The sequence below is a fragment of the Metopolophium dirhodum genome, chromosome 4 (genome assembly GCF_019925205.1).
Source record: "Metopolophium dirhodum isolate CAU chromosome 4, ASM1992520v1, whole genome shotgun sequence".
Classification (NCBI taxonomy): domain Eukaryota; kingdom Metazoa; phylum Arthropoda; class Insecta; order Hemiptera; family Aphididae; genus Metopolophium; species Metopolophium dirhodum.
In genome coordinates this window covers 3,503,070-3,527,746 of record NC_083563.1, presented here as the reverse complement: position 1 = coordinate 3,527,746, position 24,677 = coordinate 3,503,070, and the positions used below count along the sequence as shown (strand labels likewise).

The 24,677-nt window shown below is 27.8% G+C and overlaps 1 protein-coding gene across 2 annotated transcripts in view; it reads right to left on the bottom strand.

Moving 5' to 3' along the window:
* Positions 1–14,679: 14,679 nt before the first annotated feature.
* LOC132943030 (frequenin-2) overlaps positions 14,680–24,677 on the bottom strand; it is a 163,761-nt gene continuing 153,763 nt past the window's right edge. Inside the window, exon 8 of one of the 2 annotated variants that reach the window (XM_061011800.1) lies at positions 14,680–15,439. In XM_061011800.1, coding sequence (XP_060867783.1) covers positions 15,236–15,439 — 204 coding nt within the window. In that variant the 3' untranslated portion in view covers positions 14,680–15,235. The remainder of the gene's footprint in view (positions 15,440–24,677) is intronic. The other variant, XR_009664324.1, reaches the window with a different exon arrangement.

Sequence of the window (24,677 nt, the reverse complement as noted above, 5' to 3'; positions counted from 1 at the left end):
CTATACAAATATCTAGTCGTACTATATTAGTATTAGTTTCTACGATATTGAAAAAATATCCAAAGAGGATTAAACTCCAATTTGAATTATATGCGTTATTTTCTAATTTTGTTTTTTCTTCTACCTTGTGAATTCTTAATTGTATGTATTCTGACTAATAACTGTTATAAATTATTTTATAATTCTAATAGGCTATTACATTTATATTTTAGAAAACATGTGATAATGCATCTAAAATCAAATTATTATTTTCTGATTCAGGTTAGGTTTTTTTTCATTTATTAAAAATGAATATCTATCCAAAACTCCCCCTAATGGATTCACCAGATTTTAATTTTCTACAGTCACTCATACGCTAATTTCACAACAACCGCAGAGCATTAGTTTTTTGTGTTAATTATTAATTATTGCTTTTTGATCTTTTGGTGATGTAAATTGATTTTACTAATGTTTTTGTGTTTAAATCAATTTACTGTTGATTTGTTTTGTTTAAATTCAATTTACTGATGTTTTTGTGTAATGTGTGGTCACATGTAAGGTTTTGGTGTTTTGCTAGTTTAAGGTGGAAGCGTTTGTATAGAATTTTAGCTACGTTTTTGACTGTCAGAATGAGGTGGTCCCTGAGAAGAGTATTATTCAATAAAGAAAAAAAGAGCATTGCAGGAGCTTGTTGCATATGAAGACGGCCCATGTGAGACGGTGATCTAGGTATAAACCTAGGTAACGAATATTTCGGGCAATTGGAAGTGATTGGTTGTTTGACAAATTTACTCGATTGCTGCAGTGATGACGTCTTAAACTGAGGTAGTTGGATGAAGATGTTTGACAACTATTCCTAAGAATTTTTTCGTGTGCAATTGGTAGGTATGTGTGATATTGAGTATTAAAGTCTTTAAGGAGTAAGATTAATTTCCTGTAGGTTGTCTGGGTTATCAGTTTGAATTTTAAAGTGGGCTGTAGAGGACTTACACGATAAGGTAGTTGGACCAATGAGATCTCTGATACTATTTCGTAATCCTATGTAATCAAGGATGCCTTTGATGAATATACATGGAAAGAGAATAGAGAATAGACTTTAGTGTATTATGTGTGGTATGCGATTGCCCCTGATGGAGTTTCATGCTGGCTATCAATGTCTATGTTATAGTTATTAGTGTTTGGATTTTCATCGTCTACGATTAGAGCTTCGTAGCGATTCGGTGTGTCACAAATAGTTTTATTTTCTTGGCAATGGTGGCTGACGAGGAAGATGGGGGGGGGGGGGGGGGCATAAGGAGCGTTTACCTTCATTTGGTTTTGTCTTGCTGTTATTTTTATTGACGATTTTATTGTTGACAATCGTAATTGGGAAAACTGTAGGCTGGGTTCATGACAAAACATATCTGGTTGGGGTCCAATTGTTAGTACGCGGGCAGTGCCCAGGTTTAGTTATAGAGTGAGCAAGTGCGTATGTATTGAAAGTTTGAATCTATATATATAAAAATGGAGCGTGAAAAATGTCGTTACCTCATCAATCGATAACGGTTAGTCCGATTTGGCTCAAATTTTTTTAAGATGTTCGTAATTGCCAGGAGAAGTTGGAGACTTACTAACGCAGTGAGATAAAATTTTCCACAAGAAAACAAAAAAACACGATATAATTCGAAAACGACGGAGTGTACGTGTGTATATTATAGGTCACGCTAGCACGGCGTACGACGAAGAACTGTTTATCGACATTAATTTTAAAAAACGAAAATGTCATATAACTATAAATAGTTCAACATGAGATAAAATATTTTGAAATTTTTATGGTGTAAGGTAAAATTCTAATATAAACATTCAAATAAACTTTTATGTATCTACGGTCATTTTTTTTTTAGTGTTACACCAAAAACCATTAGCATTATTTCGACTTCTTATCATGTGGTATACAGATAGAAAAAAAAATTTAACACATCATTGTAAAATCAATACATAGTGTATTGTGTATACGTCTTATTATAACAGAGTTATATTTTATAGTTATATATCATAGGGGCTCGTACTACAAAGACCCACATGTTGCCTGTTACGGGATTCACTTGTCATTTTAAGCGATATAACCTTTTGAATAATATGGCACGCGTCACTCTTAAAAATATAATAATTATAAAAACGGTACGTACAAGATGACGTGTTAAATGATTTAACATTATTACAAATATAATTCGCATCACAGAGTCCAACTCAATACATTACGTTTTCTGTGGGTTGTATTATTTTTCTCATCTGGTTTTCGTAGTATCGTGGCGAGTGCATTAAAAATAATATGATACAATTATTGTGTGTAACACGAACTCACGATGGTCATCATAATACTACTAACAAACGTCCGTAATGCATTTCCGAATTCTTTATGTCACGGTCCCACGAGTATTATTGTTAATAAATAATAATTTAGAATAGCTACCGTCGAGGACCATTAAAAGAATCAAACAATTCTAGTTACTACAAATCATCGCGGGTAGTATTGTATCCACTCTCAACTTTCCGGATAAAATTGATTGTACGCGTGGAAATACTGCACAATTAAATAAGAAGCATTTTATTCAATAGAAAATATAAAACGGTCGTTATTGTCATTTGTCATATTATACACATTTATGTACATCGATGACTTGCGGACAATTCTAGTACCATAAACCATAAGATGTAGATATCGCGATTTTAGCATATGACACCTAAGAGATGTAAATAATGTAATATATTATTATTATGATGTATCGTTCAAAATCATGAGCTATCAATAACGTACAAATTATTATTTAAATTGTTCCAGTAAATGTACCAAGTTTTCCAATAATATTATTTCTTGTTTTGATTTTAGCCGTAACCTTGGTTAAATTCTCCTTTTAGATCTCATGAGCTCTGATGATGGCCACCTACTAAATACTGATAAAAGACATCTACTGATAATAGCCACCTACTATTGATAACAGACACCTGATACTAATAATAGCTATAATAATAATAAGTAATAAATATTTGTTAATAATTACTACCTAGTTACCTACTTAAACAAGTACCTATACTTAGAAACGTTTTTAATATTACCAAATGTTTATGAATTAATAATTTAATATAGATAATTTTCAAAACAAAAGTAAATAATATCCTTTCAATAGATTATTATCCTTAGAATTTAAAGTAGAATGACTAAGACAATTTTCGTTCAAATTTTGACACAATACGTTAACATTTTTAGAAATATCATTTGATTCACAATTTGAGAAAAAAAATGTAGGTTCTTATTTGAAAAACCAAAGTTTGTATCGCAACAGGATACAAGTTAAATGTTGTGAATAATCAAAGTAGTTATTCGAAAATATCGTCCTTAGCTCCACTTAAAAATTTGATTATATGCATAGTTTTAACATAATAATGGTGTGAGCATACATAAAAAAATTGTCATGTACTTAGAGGCAAAGTGTATGGTCAAGGTTTATATAGGTACTAAAAAAATACTTGAATGATTTTGACAAACAACAATTGAGAATAATATGTCAACAGAAGTAAAATGGAAAGGACCGATAGATCGATTTTAATAAATAGTTGGCCAATACTTACAATCCACATATATTATTATTTATTGATCGAGTTTTATGTAAATTACACATATTATGTATATCCACAGTTTTCGACCAATTGACACCACATTTTTCAAGCGCAATATGATTTGGGATCTCGAACGGGTTGTATTAGAATTTAGAATAAAAGCCATGGGTAACAGCTTCTAAATATATATGAAACGCAAAATGTATGGAAACTTGTAAAATCAATTTAAAAAAAGATTTAGATACTATTTATAGGTTTATAAAGTTATTTTGGAATGAATTCTCTCGCTATTAATAATATTACAATTATAACTGCATTTTATTTGTTTATTTCTGCTTAAAATTGGTTCACAAAAGAAAAAAAAGTAACTTATAAATTATAATCTACTAGAGTATTACAAATTATTGTTGCCTATTAACTAACCGTAGAATGGTTAAAACAGGTTCGTGGTATAAGTAGACAATAGCATAAAATTAATCTAAATGTTTAGAAAAAGTCAATGTGTATATAAAATAAATTATTACACGTTAAAGTTCAAATCCCTACGAAAAATATTTTTGAATTACAACAAAATAACTAAAATTGTTATTCTTTGTTGAAGTATCTAATTCTGTCTGAATTTCAACATAAAATGTCTAGAAAAATTCTGTTTATATATTTTTTAGATTTTGTCAGTATTACGAGGATCCTTGTATTAAGTTTTCAAGACTTTAGTTTTCAAGTTCTTAGAATGTCCGGTTAAAGTTAACCGACACTTAACCGGCCGAATCTGCCGGTAATAAAATCTGTTATCAGTCGGTTAGCGTTAATTGACACTTTACCGGACATTGTAAAAACGACCCTTAGGTAAAAAATTTAACATTTAATAAATATTTAAGTAAGTACAAAATAATTTGCAAATTGTCGTGATTTTGACAAATATTTTCAAAATTTTAAGTTCAAATGCTTACACAAAAAAAAATCGTGTCTATATATTATTTATATTTTTAAAGAGCTACAGATAAAATTTATGAGGAACCTTGTGTTTAATTTTCAAGCTTCTTGACCAATCTAAAAATATTTTATCAATAATAATTATAGAAGAAAAACAAATCAAAAATGTCAACAAATTGTTCACCTGGAAAGATTACATCAAAAATAAAAGAAAACAAGACATCCAAATCTGAGGCCAAGCACCTAATTGAAGCATTTCAGGCTATTAGTTTTTCGACTAATATATTATTACTAGATATCTCTTGCCTAAATTTACACAATAACCTGTAATCTCTATACTAGCCCACCAATATTACAATATATAGATTTCACGACGAACTAACTAATTATAAAAATCCTCTTATGTCCCTAAATATATCCTCTCTAACTATTTCAGGAAATCACATTAGAAGGCTAAAAATAAATTACCTACAAATATAAAATAATTACAAACCACTATTCAAAAAAAAAAAAAAAATAAAAAAAAAAATGTTATATATCTCAGAGATTCTACTAATAGGTTGCCCCCTCTCTTATGTTTTTATGTATATTTGTTCCTGTTCATTATAATTGATATAAATGACCTATTTATACTCCGTTCCACGAGAGAGTGCGACTGGGCGGCGACCAAAACGTGTTCATTTTCGCGCATCCCTGTCAATGTGGCCTACCGTCGGTATTCGTCGATCGCCGTCGTACCCTTGTCGAACGACGTTGTTATAATATACAGAGCGGTTACTGGTGTAATCATGTTTATAATTATTACATTTTTTATGGTAGTTTTAATAATAAAAAAAGTAATGATCAAAATAAATTATACTTATTTCATAAATATAACTCCTATACTGATATATTTTATTATAACGGTTAGTCGCGGTTAATATTTGTGGTGCGTTACTTGAGCCGCTGTATACAAAGAGCAGACGCCACACGGTGGGGGAGATTTGGCCTCGCGACGTCGGAGCTAATTCATTTCGATGCGCGTGACGGTCGCACTCTCTTGTGGAACGGAGTATAGCTATTATTAGCATAGATTATAAATATTAATTGAAAAAAAAGTTGTATATAAAAATAAATATTCACCATGGTTTCCTTGATCTTGGAGATAATTACATCATAATATCATATCGATGTTAAAATTATTATTAATATATTATATGTACATTCATTATACCTATAAAGAAAAATAGTGTATTATATAATAAAATAACAAGGTACTAAAAATATTCTATAAAATATTTTCTTGTTACAGAAAAAATATAATTAATTATATTATAATAGTCATGATGTTTTTATTCATAGAATAGTTATACTTATATACTTGATGAGTATAATATTAGTACATAATATACTAAATTCGTATGCGTCTTAATCATAATTCATAATATCTATAATCCAGGTAGTACCTATATTGTTTGTAAATTATTATTGTTGTTAATTATATATGTTAATTATTGTATTAAGTATAAGGTTATATTTATTTAAGTTTTATTTCAATTAAAAATGCATAAGATAAAATTATATCCACTATCGTGTTGAAAATAATGTTGGGGTTTATTAATTAAATATTCTAATACTGATGAATTCGTTTTAAAAAAGGTGGGTAAGTGGATGTCACTCTGCTGTACAGTAGGTTACAAGTGGGTCACTGTAATGGATGGTGTTAAATTTGAATTCAATGATATAATATCATTATATAAGAAAAACGATTCTGAGCGAAAACGGTCAGTCAGTCTATGATATTACCAAGTATATTTGATGATATTATTGTGGATAAAGTAATTTATATATAACCTATTTACATGGAGCCTTGTTTTAAATTTTCAATCCTTAGCCATAAAAGTTAAACATTTTATACATTTTTAACTACAAAATTATTAATAAATTATAAATTTGATAAATGTTGTCAAAATTTTAACTTTAAATGGTTATAAAAAAAATTGTGCCTATGTATTTTTAATATTTTTCAACTGCTATTAGAACGATATATCAGGAGCCTTATATTAAATTTTCACGCTTTTTTTACCCAAAAAAAATTTTTTATTGATATTTATAGAAAAAAAAAACTAAAAAAAATGGAAATTGACAATGTCCGTAAACAGCTCAAATAAGTCAAAATATTTGGAAAATGTTATGGTGTATAGGAAATGCAATTATAAACATTCAGTCAAAATTTTACTTTTCATCCCTTCCAAAGTCCCAACTATATTCACTTTCCTATCAGAAGAGATACTGTTCAAGAAAATCCAAGCATTTTTACTGTCCTAAAAAGTGATGACTGACACAAAAAAAAATAATAAAAAAATAATAAAAAAAAAACACACATCATTGTAAAATCAATACATTCATCGCTTCGCTCAGAATCTAAAACAACTTAAATTTTGAATTGAATAAGTAAACGTTACTCCTTGTGCAATAATTTTGAATTTAATTATTTATGCAATACCAATTTAAGGAAATAATTTATAGAAAAAAAATTAAAAATAAAAAGAATGTGTTTTTTATTTATAAAATCTTTGTGTACCTACTTTATTATTTACATGGAAAAATTTAAAAATTATTTTTTTTGCATAATTTAAAAATATTACTAATAACGTTACCTAATATTGTTAGGATAACTTAATTGAATAATCGGACTTTATTTCGTTGTTAATTTTACCTTAAATATTGTTATTCATATCTGTTTGTACGGACAGAACTTTATATTAATATCTTATCACAGTAAAACGTTTGTCAGCGGAAAAATATGTGAAAAACTGACATGATATTGTAAGCCCTGTAACTTTATTTAGTAGTGTACATTTAGCTTATCAAATAAAATATATATTCTCACTAATCATAATTATCATGTTTCACGAGATTTGTCAGATTAAGAATTATGCGATTTTAAGGATAAAAAACCTCTAGGAGTCGAAGTGGTATTAGGAAGCAGGTGTACCAAAATCGGTATGTACCTAAGCGGTATGCTTTTAAACAATTGCATTTCGAGTATATTTTTTCTGATATAAAACAAGATGAAGAGGAACGCTTAAGTAACTTTAACTGTCTTTATTATTTATTACTGTCTAATTTTAATGATAATTTATTAGGTACCAATGATAAGTACCTATCTATTTACCAATGTTTAGCATAATCATTTATTGGAATTAGGTAATAAATAAATAATTATTACTTGCCTTTCATCCGTGTTTTCCATACGTATAGAGACATTATACATGTTTAATTAAGTTCACTGTATTGATTATTCTGTATTGAGAAGATTTCAAACTTATTATGACGTAGTACGCAGGTATACATATGAACGTCATATGGCTCATCGAAAACTCTTAGTCCGCCTTCACTTCCATTTCAGTTGACGAACAAAATACCGTTATCTGTTTCTACAAAATAGTTAACCAGTATTATGGTATATTTATTGTTTGAAAAAATCATATTAAGGACCTATTGATTTTAATACAAATCATTAACGTTTGATACACACCTACATATTGTGTGCAGCCCATTTTATTGCGCACTCGATAATATCATTTTACAACCATTGAAACCGCATGTTATTAATACCTTCCAACAATTTCCATAATTTATTTGATGGATAAAAAACGAATTATACTTCAAACGGATCCATCGAGGGAATAATATAAATAAATGTAATTTATTCAGAAGTCAGAGTACCTATTAATATTGTATAAAACAGTAAAATTATCAGACGTTTGATGAGATCCAATTTGTACATAACTATCATTGCCCATTGTTGATTAATACGTTTATATGTTAAGATTGTAATTTTAGTATGAAATATAATTATTAAACAATAATTGTAATTTTATCATTTTTATTTTTCAGATGGACAATTATTGTCTATTATTTAACACTAAAAGGCTTGTTATCAGTTTACCATAGTCGTTATGACTATTTTTACATAATATAAACATTGTAAAAATATAATTACCTGCCTATACAACTGTGCATGATGCAGTAGCAGATTTAAGCGGGGCCAGAGCCCAGAGGGACCTGGCTTTCTCATTGGTCTAGCTTCTAGGTTAATAAATTGGGCCGTTTTTAAATATTTGTGTCGTAAAACTTGGAAAAGACAATACCACCCACTCCTAAACAAAATTCTAAGCCCGCCACTGGTATGATGCATTAGCTCTATGATAGTATGATAGATTGACAATTGTTATCAATAAATATTGAACGCAGCTTCAATCTCAATTTGCAATGATTGTCCGAGCTTCTAGTGCATCTGAAGTGCTGACACAAGTACTGATAGTAAGTAAGAAACAATTTTCAGTATGAATGTTCTAATTAGTTCTTCGGAACTTGAAGTATTCATTCAAAGACTAAAGTATAGTTTAAGTTACTAGTTAGTAGTTATAATAGTTACAACACTGCACATTCGAAACTATGATCGGTATGGAAGTAACTGAAAATAATTAGGCCATTTGCAAAACTTCCAATTATTTTCTACGATTTTACACGATTTTCTTGTAAGCAACAGTCATAGTATTTAAATTAACAAAATACTTTAAAAATTCCAATTTTTTAAATGTTCATAACAATATAATAATTAGTACGTACATACTAACACAGAATATCACAGATTAAAATAATACAATCGACTATACAGTGTGGAATAATAAATTATATTATAATATTATAATAGAACAGTAGAGCTAAAGTTTTATATAGATTTCAGATATTAAACTAAGTTATAATTTGTATTTTAAACCACTTTAAAGTTAAAAGTTGTAACTTATAACAGAAAGTAAAACGAATTTAAATGGTAATATCCAGAATATAAACATTTAGAATAAAAAATACATGATTGGAGTTAATCCCAGAATTTGAAAAGAAATATTTTTCTCCTAAACTTGATTATAATTGTATCATAATATTATTATATTCGAGGAAAAAAAAAGAACTCCAAAAGCTAAATTAAGATATAATGGGTTTAAGTTAAAATACTAACACTTTTTGATATTAGAGGACAAATCATTTTGTCATGAAGGGGGGGGGGGGAGATACAAATCTATGGCTGATTTTTTAACATGCACTATTTAATTATTAAAAGTATATTTTATGGTTAACAAATCTTAAATATTGAAAAAAGGTCATGGAGGATCTATCATCCCAAAATCCCATTTAACCACCACTGTCATTATTATTTATAAATAGTATTATAATTTTGATTAATTTACCACGATTTTTGTGAAGATTACCAAGCTTAAACAATAATAAAAAATAATACAGACTAATGAAGTGAAAGTGATGGAGGTATTCGACTTTAGATTAATACATATTATACATTTACGATGTGCAAATGAAATTAATCAAAATACATAATGTTATGTAATATAAATATTTAATATTTTCATTAAAATTCTTGATACTGAAATCTCTATGATTATAAATAAAATCATTTGCTATAATAGTTAATTTATAGTATAAAATATAAAATTATAGTACAAATTACAATTAAGGCAAGCGCTTTATATTAAATAGAATACAGCAAATTTATAAGGTACCTGGTTCAAAATAATAATTAAGGGTAGGTATAATATAATATGATATTTACATAACCATATGGTATAAAGTATGTCTATATTATTTATTGTAAGTAGTATAACTGTTTTTTTTTTTCATTGTTGGTAATATATTATTTCATTATTTTACATTAATCATATAATTTAGTGTGAGCACTGTGAGCAACCGATGAAAAACCGAGAAACTGCACACTCAAACATGGATAAAATGTTTGTGACGGTTAAATATCTTGAAAACACAAAAAGCACAAAACCCTGCATGTGTAACATAATCCTTAGCGTGTTGCAAACAATTAAAGCTTTTCACCACTTTCTTACTTTACGAACAATGGAACACGAGACATATGTGTATCTGAAATGTGCGCACCTAAATCCTAAGATTAGAATAAAAAGCCAGAGGGTAGTGTAAATTTAATCAGATTTCATTATTTCGGTTGAAATAAATTCAACCAACAAACTGGTTATAATTATTGTCGGGACCACATTCATAATTGAACAATATTATTATTGATAATAAATGTAATAATATGTTATGACAATAACAACGATTTACACCTGCTGTTAAAAATGAAAAGTGTAAAAAAATAAAGACATTTAAAATCACAAATAATAATATTATAAGGTCGAATGATAGCACTGATACCGTACTCGATCATCTTGATGCAGGATTATCGAATAATATTGAAGACATTTTAGAAAGTGCTGTTCAAACCAAGATCCACTGATCATCATTTTTTATAACGGTAATTTAGTGTTTTGTATTTTAAATAATTATGCAGCACTATCCAACTCAGCAATTCTAGAGGGATTGATGCTCTCGATTTCTGTTTCCTTTTCAGTTTTTTAATAATCATCATTTAAAATTATTTTATTTTTTCATGCATTATTGCGTTTTACTTTTTAAATTGTACATCAATATATCCAGTTCTTATATGCACTGAAATTTAATTTGTTTTTGGTATGTTTTTATACAAATTTAAACAATATAAATACGTATGTTTAAAATGAAGTTAGAATGCTTAGTTTCTTTTACTACTGGTTAATAAACTAGAATTTAATAAATGACAAATTAGCCAATGGTTAAATGGTCTTTGTTCAGTCCATAATACAATCTCTTTAACTTGGAATTATAAATGGGCAATATTAACGTTTTTACTATAGTGGAAATAATATCACAATATAGATGTCCTACTCTAAGTCTCTAAACATACCTACTTACATTATTGTTATTTCAATTGGTCAGAGAACTGTTGTACTCATCTTTGCTGAATTGAGTTATCTGAAGAATTTTGCTGTGTCAACGCACTTCGAAATTCGTCAACAGATCTGCATCACTCTTACGAGTGAACGTACACAAGAATGTCGGACTACACTAATAGTTACCTATTAAACATCAACCAGAGAGTTGCACACTTTCACGGATACGAAATTTGCCTATTAAATTAAATTGGAACAGTTCATTGGAAGTGATATACAATAACAATATAACATACACGTAACTTATAGCTTAAATGCGAACACAATAGTTTAACCCTTCAAATTTTAAATCAATAATCTTACGGAGTGTTGAAACTTGAGATTACAACTGTACAAGACACTTTATTGTCCATCTTTTGTTAATTATTGAATTTTTGCTAAACGACTAATATTGATATAATAATATGCATATATAATAATTATGTATAAAGTGCATAATATTGCGATTATGTAAGCGAATAACGATACTCATAATTTGTTGGCTAATGAAATTATTTACTGGTAAATCTTTTTTAATTTTTGTGGGACTATGTTTTAGTTCTTATTACAAGTTACAACTTACGGCTGTTAAATTCTATGATTTCTGATTATATTTTTTTCTTATATAGGTACTCTTAAATATGTAATTTTATTTTTTTAGTTTATTTTTATTTTTGGTCAATAAGGTGTTCATGTGTAAAGGTATAGTGATTTTTTATTACAGATACACATTGAAGTTGGTACATAGCTTATAATGGATTTATAGCTTAATGGCTTACAAACACCAATGTAATTTATACGTATAAAATGTTTGTAATATTAATTGTTGTATATAGATACAACTCGTAATCGTGTACATTTAAATTATATCAAATCGTTGTACTCTTGCTTCCGAGGATTGATGTATTATTCAACGCGGAATCCTGAAAAACGAAATTTTAAAAAAACTAGAAAAATAAGACATTCCAACGCTGATATGCATTAAATATATTCAGAATATATTATATGGTTTGGTAAAGTATTCTAAGGGTTTTGAATGGCATTAAAAATGCACTTTTCCCAAACAGTAATGGATAGGTAGGTAGATATTGACGTTATGTAACGTAAACGATGATTAACCATAAACGATGTGTTACAGGAATAATGAAATTATTCTAACCGGCTGTACTCTGGAAACAATTATTGATCTACCGTGATTTGTAAATATCACCATTTGAACTTCTCGTACTCGATGCATAACTATCTCTAATTTTTAAAACCTATGTACATTTTTTACTGTACTGAATCGTATAGTATTCATAAAAAAATATTTGTGCAATTTTTTTTCATTTACCCAATAAAAAAAAAATCTGTTCTTTCCATATCCTAGAACACAGGCAAATACGTCATGTCAAAACCTCAATATTCAACATATGAATCTACGTGTTATTTTATTACGCTTCCTGGCATGTGCACATAGGTATTACATTATATACACTTATATATAAATTTATAACCGCCGTATGGTTAAAACTTATCGGTTTTTGTAGGAATAAATGTATTTATATATTATAAGATATGCTCATAAAATATAACTATGAAACACAAAACATGTCCGTTGATCGTTAACTATCTAATTACCTATCTTTAACTATATTAAACATAGGTAGGTACTATATGGATAGATACATAGGTAATGGAATGATGGTAATTATGTATTTATTTTAATTTTAAATCAATTATTTTGTGGAGCGACTAATGCCTAGTTATGATTAGCGATCAATACAAAGAATTTCTCAAGGATATGAAGTAAACCGGTTTTTTTATTATTTAATTTCAGCCGGCATTAAATAACATTGGTAAGTTTTGGAATGCTTTTTATGTATTTATTTCATCAACAAATCAATTATTAGGTAATTTTACTCAATATTATATTTATTAAAATATAGAGAACATACTACATTATCTCTCAGTTAATATAATTAAAATGTATATGGTGTTTTTTAATTTGCTTAGTTATCACGTATGATTGCAATAGCACCTAAGTAACACTGTAGTAGGAATAGGAATTTTTAAGTCTCGATTTAGATTTAAATTATAAATAATAAATATTATTGTATATATAGGTGTTACGATTAATCCAAACAAAACAGTATTTTATTTTTTAAGCTGATAATATAAAATAGAAGACAATAATATGTAGTATATAAGGCATTATCTTCAGAACCAAAAGCATAACAATAAATGAATATTTACAATTAAAACATATGAAAATAATATCAATAGGTAGGTACTAAAAGGATGAAAAAAATTCTTACAAATGTAAAAATAATGTACATAAAAACTATCTAATGGCATTTATTACCAAATTTTTAATACTAAAGTAGGCGTGCAATATAATTTAAACACACATACAAAAATTGTTTAGTTTATTAGACGTTTGGAGTGCCACTATAATGGGTGACTTCTTTGATTACGCCAATCACGGCTGTTAAAATCAAATTATAAATAAATTATTTTCACTGTGCATTTTATGTGCAAATAGTAAATGTCTTAATTTAATAAAAAAAAGTATACAGTAGACCTAATAGACGCGAACAAGTAGAATAGGTTCAGGTGGATTACTGGAATAAGCGTCTTTATATTTTTAAGCGAAATTGCATTTCAAAAACAGTTTTAGATGAGGTATGGCTTACCAAAAAATGGCCAACATTTAGCTTGCTTCTATTTAGTCGCAGTTTTTAGTGGTTTTTCGTGATTATTCCAACAAGAAAAAAATACGTTTTTACGTGGGTACAATCTATGTTTGATTCCCATTCTATGTAAGTATAGAGGTTTATTGTGTTTTATAAATAATTATAGTAATAATTTCTTAAATAAACACATTATTAATAATTGTAAGCTAATAACTAATCAGAACCTAAAATATTAACTCTCGCATTTGATTTTAGTAAAACTACTATAATGAGTACCTAGGTATTACAATGCAATTTTTTTTTACATTATGGATTTACTTTTTATAAAAATATTTTTCGAACTAAGTTTTATTATAAGGTACTATTTGAAATTCAAAAATACTTCCGGGGGTTCAACTAAAAACAAAACATACATGTTTACATGAGTGATTTACGATATCAGTTTAAAGCGAAATGCATATTAACAAAGCTACGTAATATGTTATTACTATAATGACTAGAATAATGTCCATGATATCTACTAAATTATTTAAAATGAGTCTGAGTATTCCGTAAAAATATATAAACTATTTAAATAAATAAAAAAACAGTGATTTGTATAGGTAATAAAACAAATAGATAACGAAGTTACAAAGATTAATGGGTTTAAAACTTTAAAATAATTGTGCATAGATCGGTTGAATATATAGAATGTATATATATTTATATTTATAACTATATAATAGTGCTTACAAGTATATTGATTTATTTTTCACACAAAAATGAATAAAATTTAGCTATATACAGTGAAACCTCCCCTAAGGGACACCTCCCAAGAGCGGACGTTTTCTTGGGAACAGTATTCCAGCGACCGAGAGTGTCCGGTATTTAGAGGTTTCACTGTGTATATTAATATAATTGTATGTATTACTCGTATATTTATATTGGTATATGAGCATAACGCTGATGATACCTAATTATATACATAAGTGCTACATATTATTATGCTGTAAACTTCTCTATCCACTAAGATGGATAAAATATAACCTTATATTGATATTGTTACTATTAAGTATAACTATAATAATCTGAGTATAGTAATTTACATACAAATTCACGAAAATGTTGAAGTATATTATAAGAAAAATTACAATATTGTTATAATATAATGTAGGTAAAAGACAAAAAAATTAGACACAAAAATATAAATAACAAAGTCAATACGTAGGAAAAAAAAACTCTCATCCGACAGACTTATGTGGTGGCTGCTTGGGGAGCTGCAGCATTGTTGTGGTCTCCGCCGAGTGAAAGTGCTTGCACAATTCTCGGATCCGCCTTGCTTCCCTCCCGGAACTCTTCCAGTGTAAGTTTGTCATCGTGATTTTTATCCATTTGATCAAATATTTTATCTACTCGTTTTTGTGGGGTATTTTCATCTTCGGCTTGGGGTTGTTGACCCTGTAAACGACAAACAAATTAGTCAACACGTTCTATACATTGGTGGAGGTACTCCACAGAATAATGCGACATCTTCAACTTTCGAAAAAGATACTATCGTGACGTAAGCAGGTACGATATACTTATTATAATATTATGCGTTAGACCAACAAAGCCATTAGGTTAGGTACCTACGTGACTTTTACCGATAACGGGACACTCTACACTGTATTGTTGTGTTTCATTATATCACTAGCTAGCCTGGTAAAAATATTGTTGTAAAACAAAATACTTCTAAATAGCAGTAGTTTGTTTAAATTTACATTATTGCCTGTCGAGCCGTTCGATATTCGGGAATCACGCGGAGAAACAAGTTTGGTTTGACTCGATTTCCTATAGCTATTACGCTACAAGCACTACATATAATTTACTTTGAGATAATAATATACCTAGGTTTGATAATACTATAAGTTAATGCACCCTCAATACTCGAGTACGGTCCATAAACCATTTAAAGTTTAGTAATAGTTGTGTGGTAGAACCTCTGCTTTCGAAGTTATATTATAGACGAGTAGACGATATGCCTATGACGTTTAGGTTATGCATACCTATAGTTAAAACATAAAAATGCAAACTTCCCACCAGGATAATGACTATTCACCAATTTGTCAAGCCCAATTTATGTGCAGTCTAGGTAAACACAAAAATAGTTCATAATACAATTTTTCGTTCAACTGTACTTATAGTCAGGAATTTAATAAACGTACTAGATGTTCGTGATGAAACGTACGTAAACACTCTCACTCCAAATTAATCCAGTTATAACATTGACCAGTTACCGAAAAAAAATAATAAATAAATAATAACTTACCAAGCATCTATAAGTCAAGTATCAAGATCAACCCATATTTTTAAAAATTATTATATTTTATTTTTTTATTTTACCGTTAATTTCTCTTACCATACCTCGGGAAAAACTACCGCAAACTATCGAACAAACCGTAACATTTTCAGTGAGCTTTGAATGAACCTTGAAATGCAATGATAATATAATATTGTTAGGTACCTATTTCAATTTTAATGTCAAGGAACTATTCTACACTATTTTGAGTCAAGTTGTACTAGTGTCAAATCCAATTTCTTGATTTGGGTGGTCAGATTTTATGAAATTGTATCCCTTCCAAATAAGCAAGGCATTAACGATTTAAAAAGTTAATTTTATTTTAACTTTTTATATTAACTAGTTACTTTTGGCTTTTCATTAACTTAACTGTTAACTAAAATTCTTTTTTAATTAACGTGAAACTAATGAAATAATTTTTAATTTTAAGAAGTAAGTTAAGTTAATTTATTTTGTTTTTAATTTAATAGTATTTCACTATTTCAGTCTATTTCATTTTCATGTCAAACAATATTTACCGTGAATTGTTTAAAGTTAAAAATTTATATCATTCGAATCTAACTTATATGGAAATACTGTATTATATAAACACTATAGTCTGTAATTTAGTTTTGGGTTGGAAAAAAATGAAGTACGCTAGCGTTGTATAAACAAAATAACTCTGTGTATTAACTTTTAAATTAACTGAGTTAACCTATAATTAAATTAACTTTTAACTTTTAACTTTTTGTTATTGATGCATATAAACTTAACTTTACTGAGATAAAAAAGATCACTAACTTGCCCAGCCTTGCAAATAAGACCATGTCTTAAAGAGTTTAATTTTTTGAGAATATTTTGGGTTGCTATCCTTGGCATTTAACATTTCAAAACTCCTCGGATTAGATATTGATGGATTTCCGCCTACTTCTGGATTATCAAGTGGTTAATTCCTGTATTTACTATATTTGGGTGTTACATAATATAATATATTATAATTATACTAAAAAATAATTATGTTTAAAACAAATAATTAACAAATTGTAAATTTATGTTGAAAAACAGGTCCATTGAAATGTTGTTTAAACATTTTTTTAAAATTGTTTTGTATATAACAATTGGACCCACTGAGGTCGAATAAAAAAAAACATGGTTCTGAATTAATTTAGTTCACCTACTAGTTTGCTATAAACTAGTTTGAATCAAGAATTATCAAAGTGATTTTCTTTAGAATATAATACACAAGCAGCAGACAGACTGTACAACAAACGAGTACAAGTTTTCGATTTTTTTTTTGAAAAACATAATATATTACTATATAATATTTTTACTCGGTAATGGTTAAAAAGAAAAAAATTAATTCCGTTTTTATTATTATAAGCTCAAATTGTAAAATGTATATAAAAGTACCACCTATTATATTAGTATCAGATTAAAAGTTTCATATTTTTAACTGGCGATTATAGTTTTCAACTCAAAGTTTAAAAGCAATTCAATACGTACGAGTATTCTATCCTCTATTTGAGGTGACCAAAAATATAAGTAATATGGTCATTTGAAAGGATTTTGTTATTGTTGTTGTTGTTGTAATATCAAGCATTTTGAGTGTTCGAGTAGCCATAGTCATACTATATCATATAATAATCGTAATGCATAGTAATGTTGTACATTAAAACTAATAAGTACACAGGACAAAGGCAAGTTATACTTACATCTGTACACAAATTATTGACTTGTATATTATTAAGCGTTGAACAATATCGTTGTGAAATAAGTCTGAAGCATCGAATAAAAATACTATACACTTAATCCCCTTATAAATTGTGATTTATTTTAACGTTAAAAGCGTTAAAAGTCGCGTGACCGGTAGTGGGATTTCGACAGTCGAGGCGCCGACTTATTAATTAAAAGTTCAATTTTCCAATTAATTTTTATTTTCGACATTTTTAATATTATTTGCGTATCCACTATGTCAATATTACGTTTATACACATAAGTTTTGTGCACTTCGATGAAATAAAATTGTGTTTTACCCACTAACGGCTATTAATATTATTGAATCTCGTCCGACAACGATAACGACGGTATTCTGTTTGCATATGAATTTGGAATATCAGGAACAGTGTCGGCCGACAACCGCTTTTGTTGAATACCACACAAACGCAGAAGGCTATCCGTTATAGCTTAGACACTATAATATTATATCAAACGTAAAAAAACTGCAGTGCGTTTACAGATTAAAATCAAACTTCGTGAAAAATGGTCGGACAGTTTAAAAATGAAATCTAGTGGGTAACTACTACAAGTGTGCATAATATTATATCTACCCGTTATAATATAGTTCTGGATTCATCGATTTTCTATGAAGTTGAGAAAATACGCGATAAGAGCGAAACGGAATATTAACTAGATATACGTATTGGTGGTAATAATTAAGTAGGTACATTATCTTGCTGGATATTGCAATTTGAAAGCAGAAAGATAAACTAAATCACTTATAGGAACTTATGTACATTTCGTACCTACGAAAAAAATATAAAATCTGTAACACAGGTAATATTATAATCATATTATAGTATAGTTTACAATATTATTATACAATTTAGCAGTGAACATGTTTAGTATATTACATGGTAGGGGTGCGCTGTACAGTGTACACGTTGCCATAAATTATACGGTTGCAGGTTGATATAAGTCTCTGAATCCTACTTCATCACATCCGTGTGCTCATCGTTTTTTTTAATTATAATTAAATCGCACGTTATATAACTGGAATGCAGTAGAGTAATGAAAAATGCTAACAAATTTACACATGGCGCATATAATATTGGATTATTTCGTTTTGAGGCAAAGCTTTGGCTGAGCAACGGCGATCAGAGTCGACTGTCAATAATCCTGAGCGGCGTTACCAATGGTCTCAGAAACATCCATAGTGAAAATATTAAGATTACAGCCGGGGTCTCTAAACTATTTCATTCGAGGGCCTTTTAAAAAAATTAAAAGCTCTTAGTGGGCTAAAATTGAAAATTATATATTATGTTAACCCATATAATTTTTGATTGTAAAATGTATATTAAACTGTGGTACAGATGTTAATATCAGAAACATGCACATGATACGTAACACGCGACACACGATGAAAAGTGCTTGCAATAGTGATTTGGGATATTGTATACATATTTTTAGATTATTATCATCGTCCTTCAGAGGGCCAGTCAAATCTTGTTTGCGGGCTGTATACGGTATTACACTATAGGTAGGTACGTGTAATATCTATATTTAGCGTCAACAGCAACTTTGTGAATAACCGAAATGTCTCGGCTAAGTTTAAATAAAGTTTCGGAACTGAGTACAATTTGTGAATGTTGATTCAAAGTTTTGATTAAAAATAAATGGATGTATTCATTTGAATTTTTCTGTTACCTTTTTAGTCTCCACTCACCAAACTAATAATCTATAAAACTCTAATCAGACTGATCTGGACGTACGGACTTCAATTATGAGGAGTGGCAAAAAAATAAACACTTATAGAACTTAAACGTTCCAAAATATATCACTCCGACGACTATCCAATGTTCCACCCTGTATCTCTAATTTAACTCAAACATTGCGATCATTTGAAGAGGAAGCACACACCTTCCACACACGCTTACACAAATGACTTCATACTCATCTTAACCCTCTCATAAAAGATCTTTCCTTACACTTCCAAGAAATCCTAACTGTAGGTTAAAAAGGAAGTGGTTCCGTGATCTAAAATATATAAGTATTAAAAAAATATATTATTAAAAATCATTCAACTAGCCAAAAGTCCCTAATGGGTGGCTACTCCAATCATAACTTTCATGTTATATCTTCTTCTTATAGTCTTATCATATAAACTTATTGTGCTGATTTCTATAGATTGTTTATGTCAAATAAAAATATTTTTAAAAAAAAAACCGTTATTTTATTGTTTACTATAGACGTCTTATCGAGTGTTGTATATTTTTGTCTGACAGTTTAAAAACAAGACGTTTGAATAAAAATTTACATAATTATTATGATTAGATAATTACTTCAAAGTTATTTAAATAAACAAAACAAAAAAAGTGAAAGTGTGATCTTTTAAATAAAAACAAAAACACTATACTACTATATATAGTAGTACAACATCGTTAGAGATACTTAAATAACTGCTAACATTGTGAATAAAACTTTATTTATCTAGCAAGATTTTTTAGATTGGATGTCATCGAAATAGGAAGTTGTATTTAGGGAACGTTCGAAGTACCTATTCAAAAATAATATCTTCGTAAGTATATACATCGTAAGGTATTGCCAGTTTTATAACTGTAACCACACTGTCGTAGTTTGAAGATTTTATTTTAACATTTTATTACGTCCAAAATTGTATAGATTTATATGACTGGTTTTATTTGTATTATTTGTATCTCTTCCACTAATATTATCACATGTTATATAAGTATGAGTGTAATTAAAATAAAAAAAAAATATGGAAGTTATATATTATTATATTATTCCTTGAATTATATTTTAAACACCTAATACCTATTTATGAATTCCAAAATTGTTGTTTGTATTTATTAACTAAAAATCCAAAATAATGTTCTAGATAAAGTTGCAGATACCCATTTTTTCCATATAAAGAATACCTATCAATTCATTAATAACATAAAATATAATTCAAAACGATATACCGACTGCAAGTATTGCTGTAGGCTACTGACAGTATTAAGGTCATACAAACGTAATAAAATATTTGATATACGTATTATTTAAATTTGTCCGGTTTTTTTTTTCTTCAAAATGTTAATGTTGAAAATGGTACATGTTGCCATTGCTATTAAAATATTTTATTAATGTACATGATAAATTATATAAAATGGTAAATTCTATATTTTTTTTTTTTCAGCGTTAAACTTAATAGTCCTGTATTCCTGTAGCTATGATTCGTGTTTGAAATTGTATAAGGTTTACACTCTTCAACGAGGACGAGGAAGTAAATCAGTTTTATCGTTCAAACTATTTTTTTCTACTTTTCACATAAATACCAAGTTTTGTAGAACATTTGATTAAAATAATAACATTAAATATCCTAAGTACTAACTTAGAACTTGATTCTAGAAATTGTAAGATTGATTAATATAATAATTACTAGTATCATCCATATAGTGAATACGACAACTTCTACACCTGCTCCCCACCTCCGTGTTGTAGGTCTGAATAATAATGTGACTTCAAAATCTTGTGAGATTTTAAAAAAATTGTTAAAAGGTAAACTTAAGTGGTGTTTGGGGGTGAAGTCACTCACGGGTCTATTTGGCATAGCATTTAAGTAAACAATTGAATTGCGACGATGTAGCCCAAAAATAAAAAATGATACAGTAATTTATACAGATGAGCTATAATATTATTACTCGCATTGCCCAAAATAAATAGTGCTTTTATAATATGGACGTGTAACTAAAACACCTGCTGACAAATGAAATAACTTTTATTACAATATTTTTTTATTTTATTTTTAGATATAATTTATTGACACTTGCGCTACAAGTATAATATAAAAATATTTAATTTTTTTAAGTCGTAAAAACATATTAAATTCAAAAAGTATTAACTTTTATTAAATATGAAATAAGAATTTTTCAATAGGTACTTGTTAAGTGAAAGTTATTACTTTTCAAATTAATGAGTCTTACTTCAAAAAAATTTGACATTTTAAAAAACCACATGAAAAAACAATTTGACTTAGATAAATGTTTTTATGACCAAAAGTCTTGTAAAAACCAGTTTTACAAATTTGCTATAATATATTGAATTTTTCAAAAAAAATTTAAAATAAATTTAAATTATTTTATTTTAAGTATTAAAACAAAAATAAAACATTTATACTATACATAATAGCTCAAAATTCAATGGTTTATAGTATGAAAAAATTAAAATTAAAAAATATTGATTAGAATAAAAGTTATTTAATTTGTTAGAACGTTAGGTCTTCCTGGTTCATCCTTTAGAGACTTTTGTATATACCCCGTTTGCCGTTTCACTTGAAATTAAATGAATTTTTGTTTATTTTCATTTGGCGTTCACTTTAACTCTAACATCTTAATTATCAAATGAAAAAATACAATACACTATAGAAACCGTGTATTACAAAAAAGTTAAGTAATATTATAGTAATCAATACTTTAATATGATTGTATTATATTATACAATATAATATTTTCTTATCATTTTATTTTTGTAACTATCGTTTAATGTAATTTCAAACGTATTCATATATTAAAACTCGAGCTTCTAAAGATTTAACAGTCTTCCTTGTTTCTGCAGGTCAACAGTATATTTGTATGTCTTTATATATATATATAAGTTCGTCAAGATGTCACTTATTCATCATATCGAACCTGTTTAAATTTGACACGGGTCACGTCAAATCATAACTCTTGATAGAGTCATACATCGTCTTACAAGTCACGTATAAGATCGTTTAGTCCTCATGTCAAGTGTCACGATATTTGGTTAAACCCCGAGGATTATGTTTGAATAGTCACAGTCCACAGAGTATAATGTATAATCTTGAACATTAAAACTAACATTTGATTTATAGGTGGATTTCGTTCGTTAGATTATCTAATGTGTTTTAAACGTCTTTATTCTGTATTAATCTATGTTACTATTAATTAGAAAAAAACCAAATGTGCTTAAATGTTTTAATGGTAAAAATAAATAATTAATAAGTAGGTATTTGTCTTGAAAGTAAAAAAAAAATAAAAAGTGTATTTGTGACACTAACATACAATTATCATAATATTTCCATTACCCATATGTTAGGACAGATATTTAATATGTGAACGTTTCAAAAGGATGAATAGTGCAACACCAATGCTAGGTAAGGTACACAGAATAATCAAAATTAATTTAAAGTTGTATTTAAAAATCTTAACTGCGATCTAGGTATGTGTCAGTTAAATATTGGCACTGTGTATTGCCGAGAAACATGTTTGAATGTCAATCAAAATATATATTATATTATATGCATTAGGGCTTGTGTGTTTTATAATTCACTTCACACATTTTAAATTATATTATATGAATTTCAATATATTAAATACAAAGATTTTTAGGAATTAATGATTGAGTAATAATTGTGCACGGTTATTAGATTTGTTATAATAGTTTATATTACCTGATATTAATATGAAAACAAGAATTTTTTTTTATAAACAATCAACTTTTAAAATAATTTTTTTTTAACAAACTTTTTTTCGCATGTATTGTGTGGATAACACATATAACACTATAATATCATTGTATTACCTATATTAAACTTGTATGTTTACTACTATGTTCCACTGCTGTTACACAAACCACAGATTCCTCAATAGTTATATAGCAAAGACCTTGTAAATATTATGTCTACCTTTAAGTTCCTACTGGCTTTACCTACTTACTTTCCTACCTACGTCCTACCTATACATAAATATATGTTGTTTTATTGCATAATGATACAGTTGTTCAATTGTTATTCAAGCTTATTAAATATTTTTTATTATAATAATTTTTACAATAATCGTTAATATTTCTTTTTTACGGTTATTAAGCAAAATCATTAAATTCTAATAACGAATTCAAAAAATCTATTCGAAAAAAATAATCAAAACTTTCTTTAATAACACACGAACCCTGAAATGTAATATTGTGAAGGTGTATTTTTTTAACAATGGTGAGATCCATCAGATAAAAATAATTTAATATACAATTTATAATCTATTTTCCTTGGAATTGGAATTGGAACCAGAAAAAAAATATGGTTTTGTTTTTATTCAACCTTAAGATAATTTATGCCATCTTACTGACGTCACGTTATAAATTATAATAATATACGTTACAACATAATATATTTATAATCATTATTAATACAATTATGGTTAAGTCACTATAATAGTATAATGCATACATATATATTTATTATATTTATAATATATTCCTACATTTTTGTTTTATCTAAATATTATGATATCATAATCATTGTTAGTAGGCTAATTCACGATAAACTGATGTCATGTGATAATGATTATTCACGCGAAACAATTATATTAAATATTAACTTAAGTTCAAATAATTTAATAGTGATTTACAGGCGACTATACATAATTGAGACTTACGACTGTTCAGACGTTACAATGTAGTATACAATTTTCTGACAAAATAATACAAAGATTTGAGATATTGCTAAAAAGTTTTTTTTTAAATCATATAACCTAAACGTGTTTTTAAAATTTGTTTGATAATATTCTTATTTTCTTTGTAATAAATACAAATTATGTACTGAATACTTGTAGTGTGAAAAGTATTTTACTATTGTTGAATTTTTAG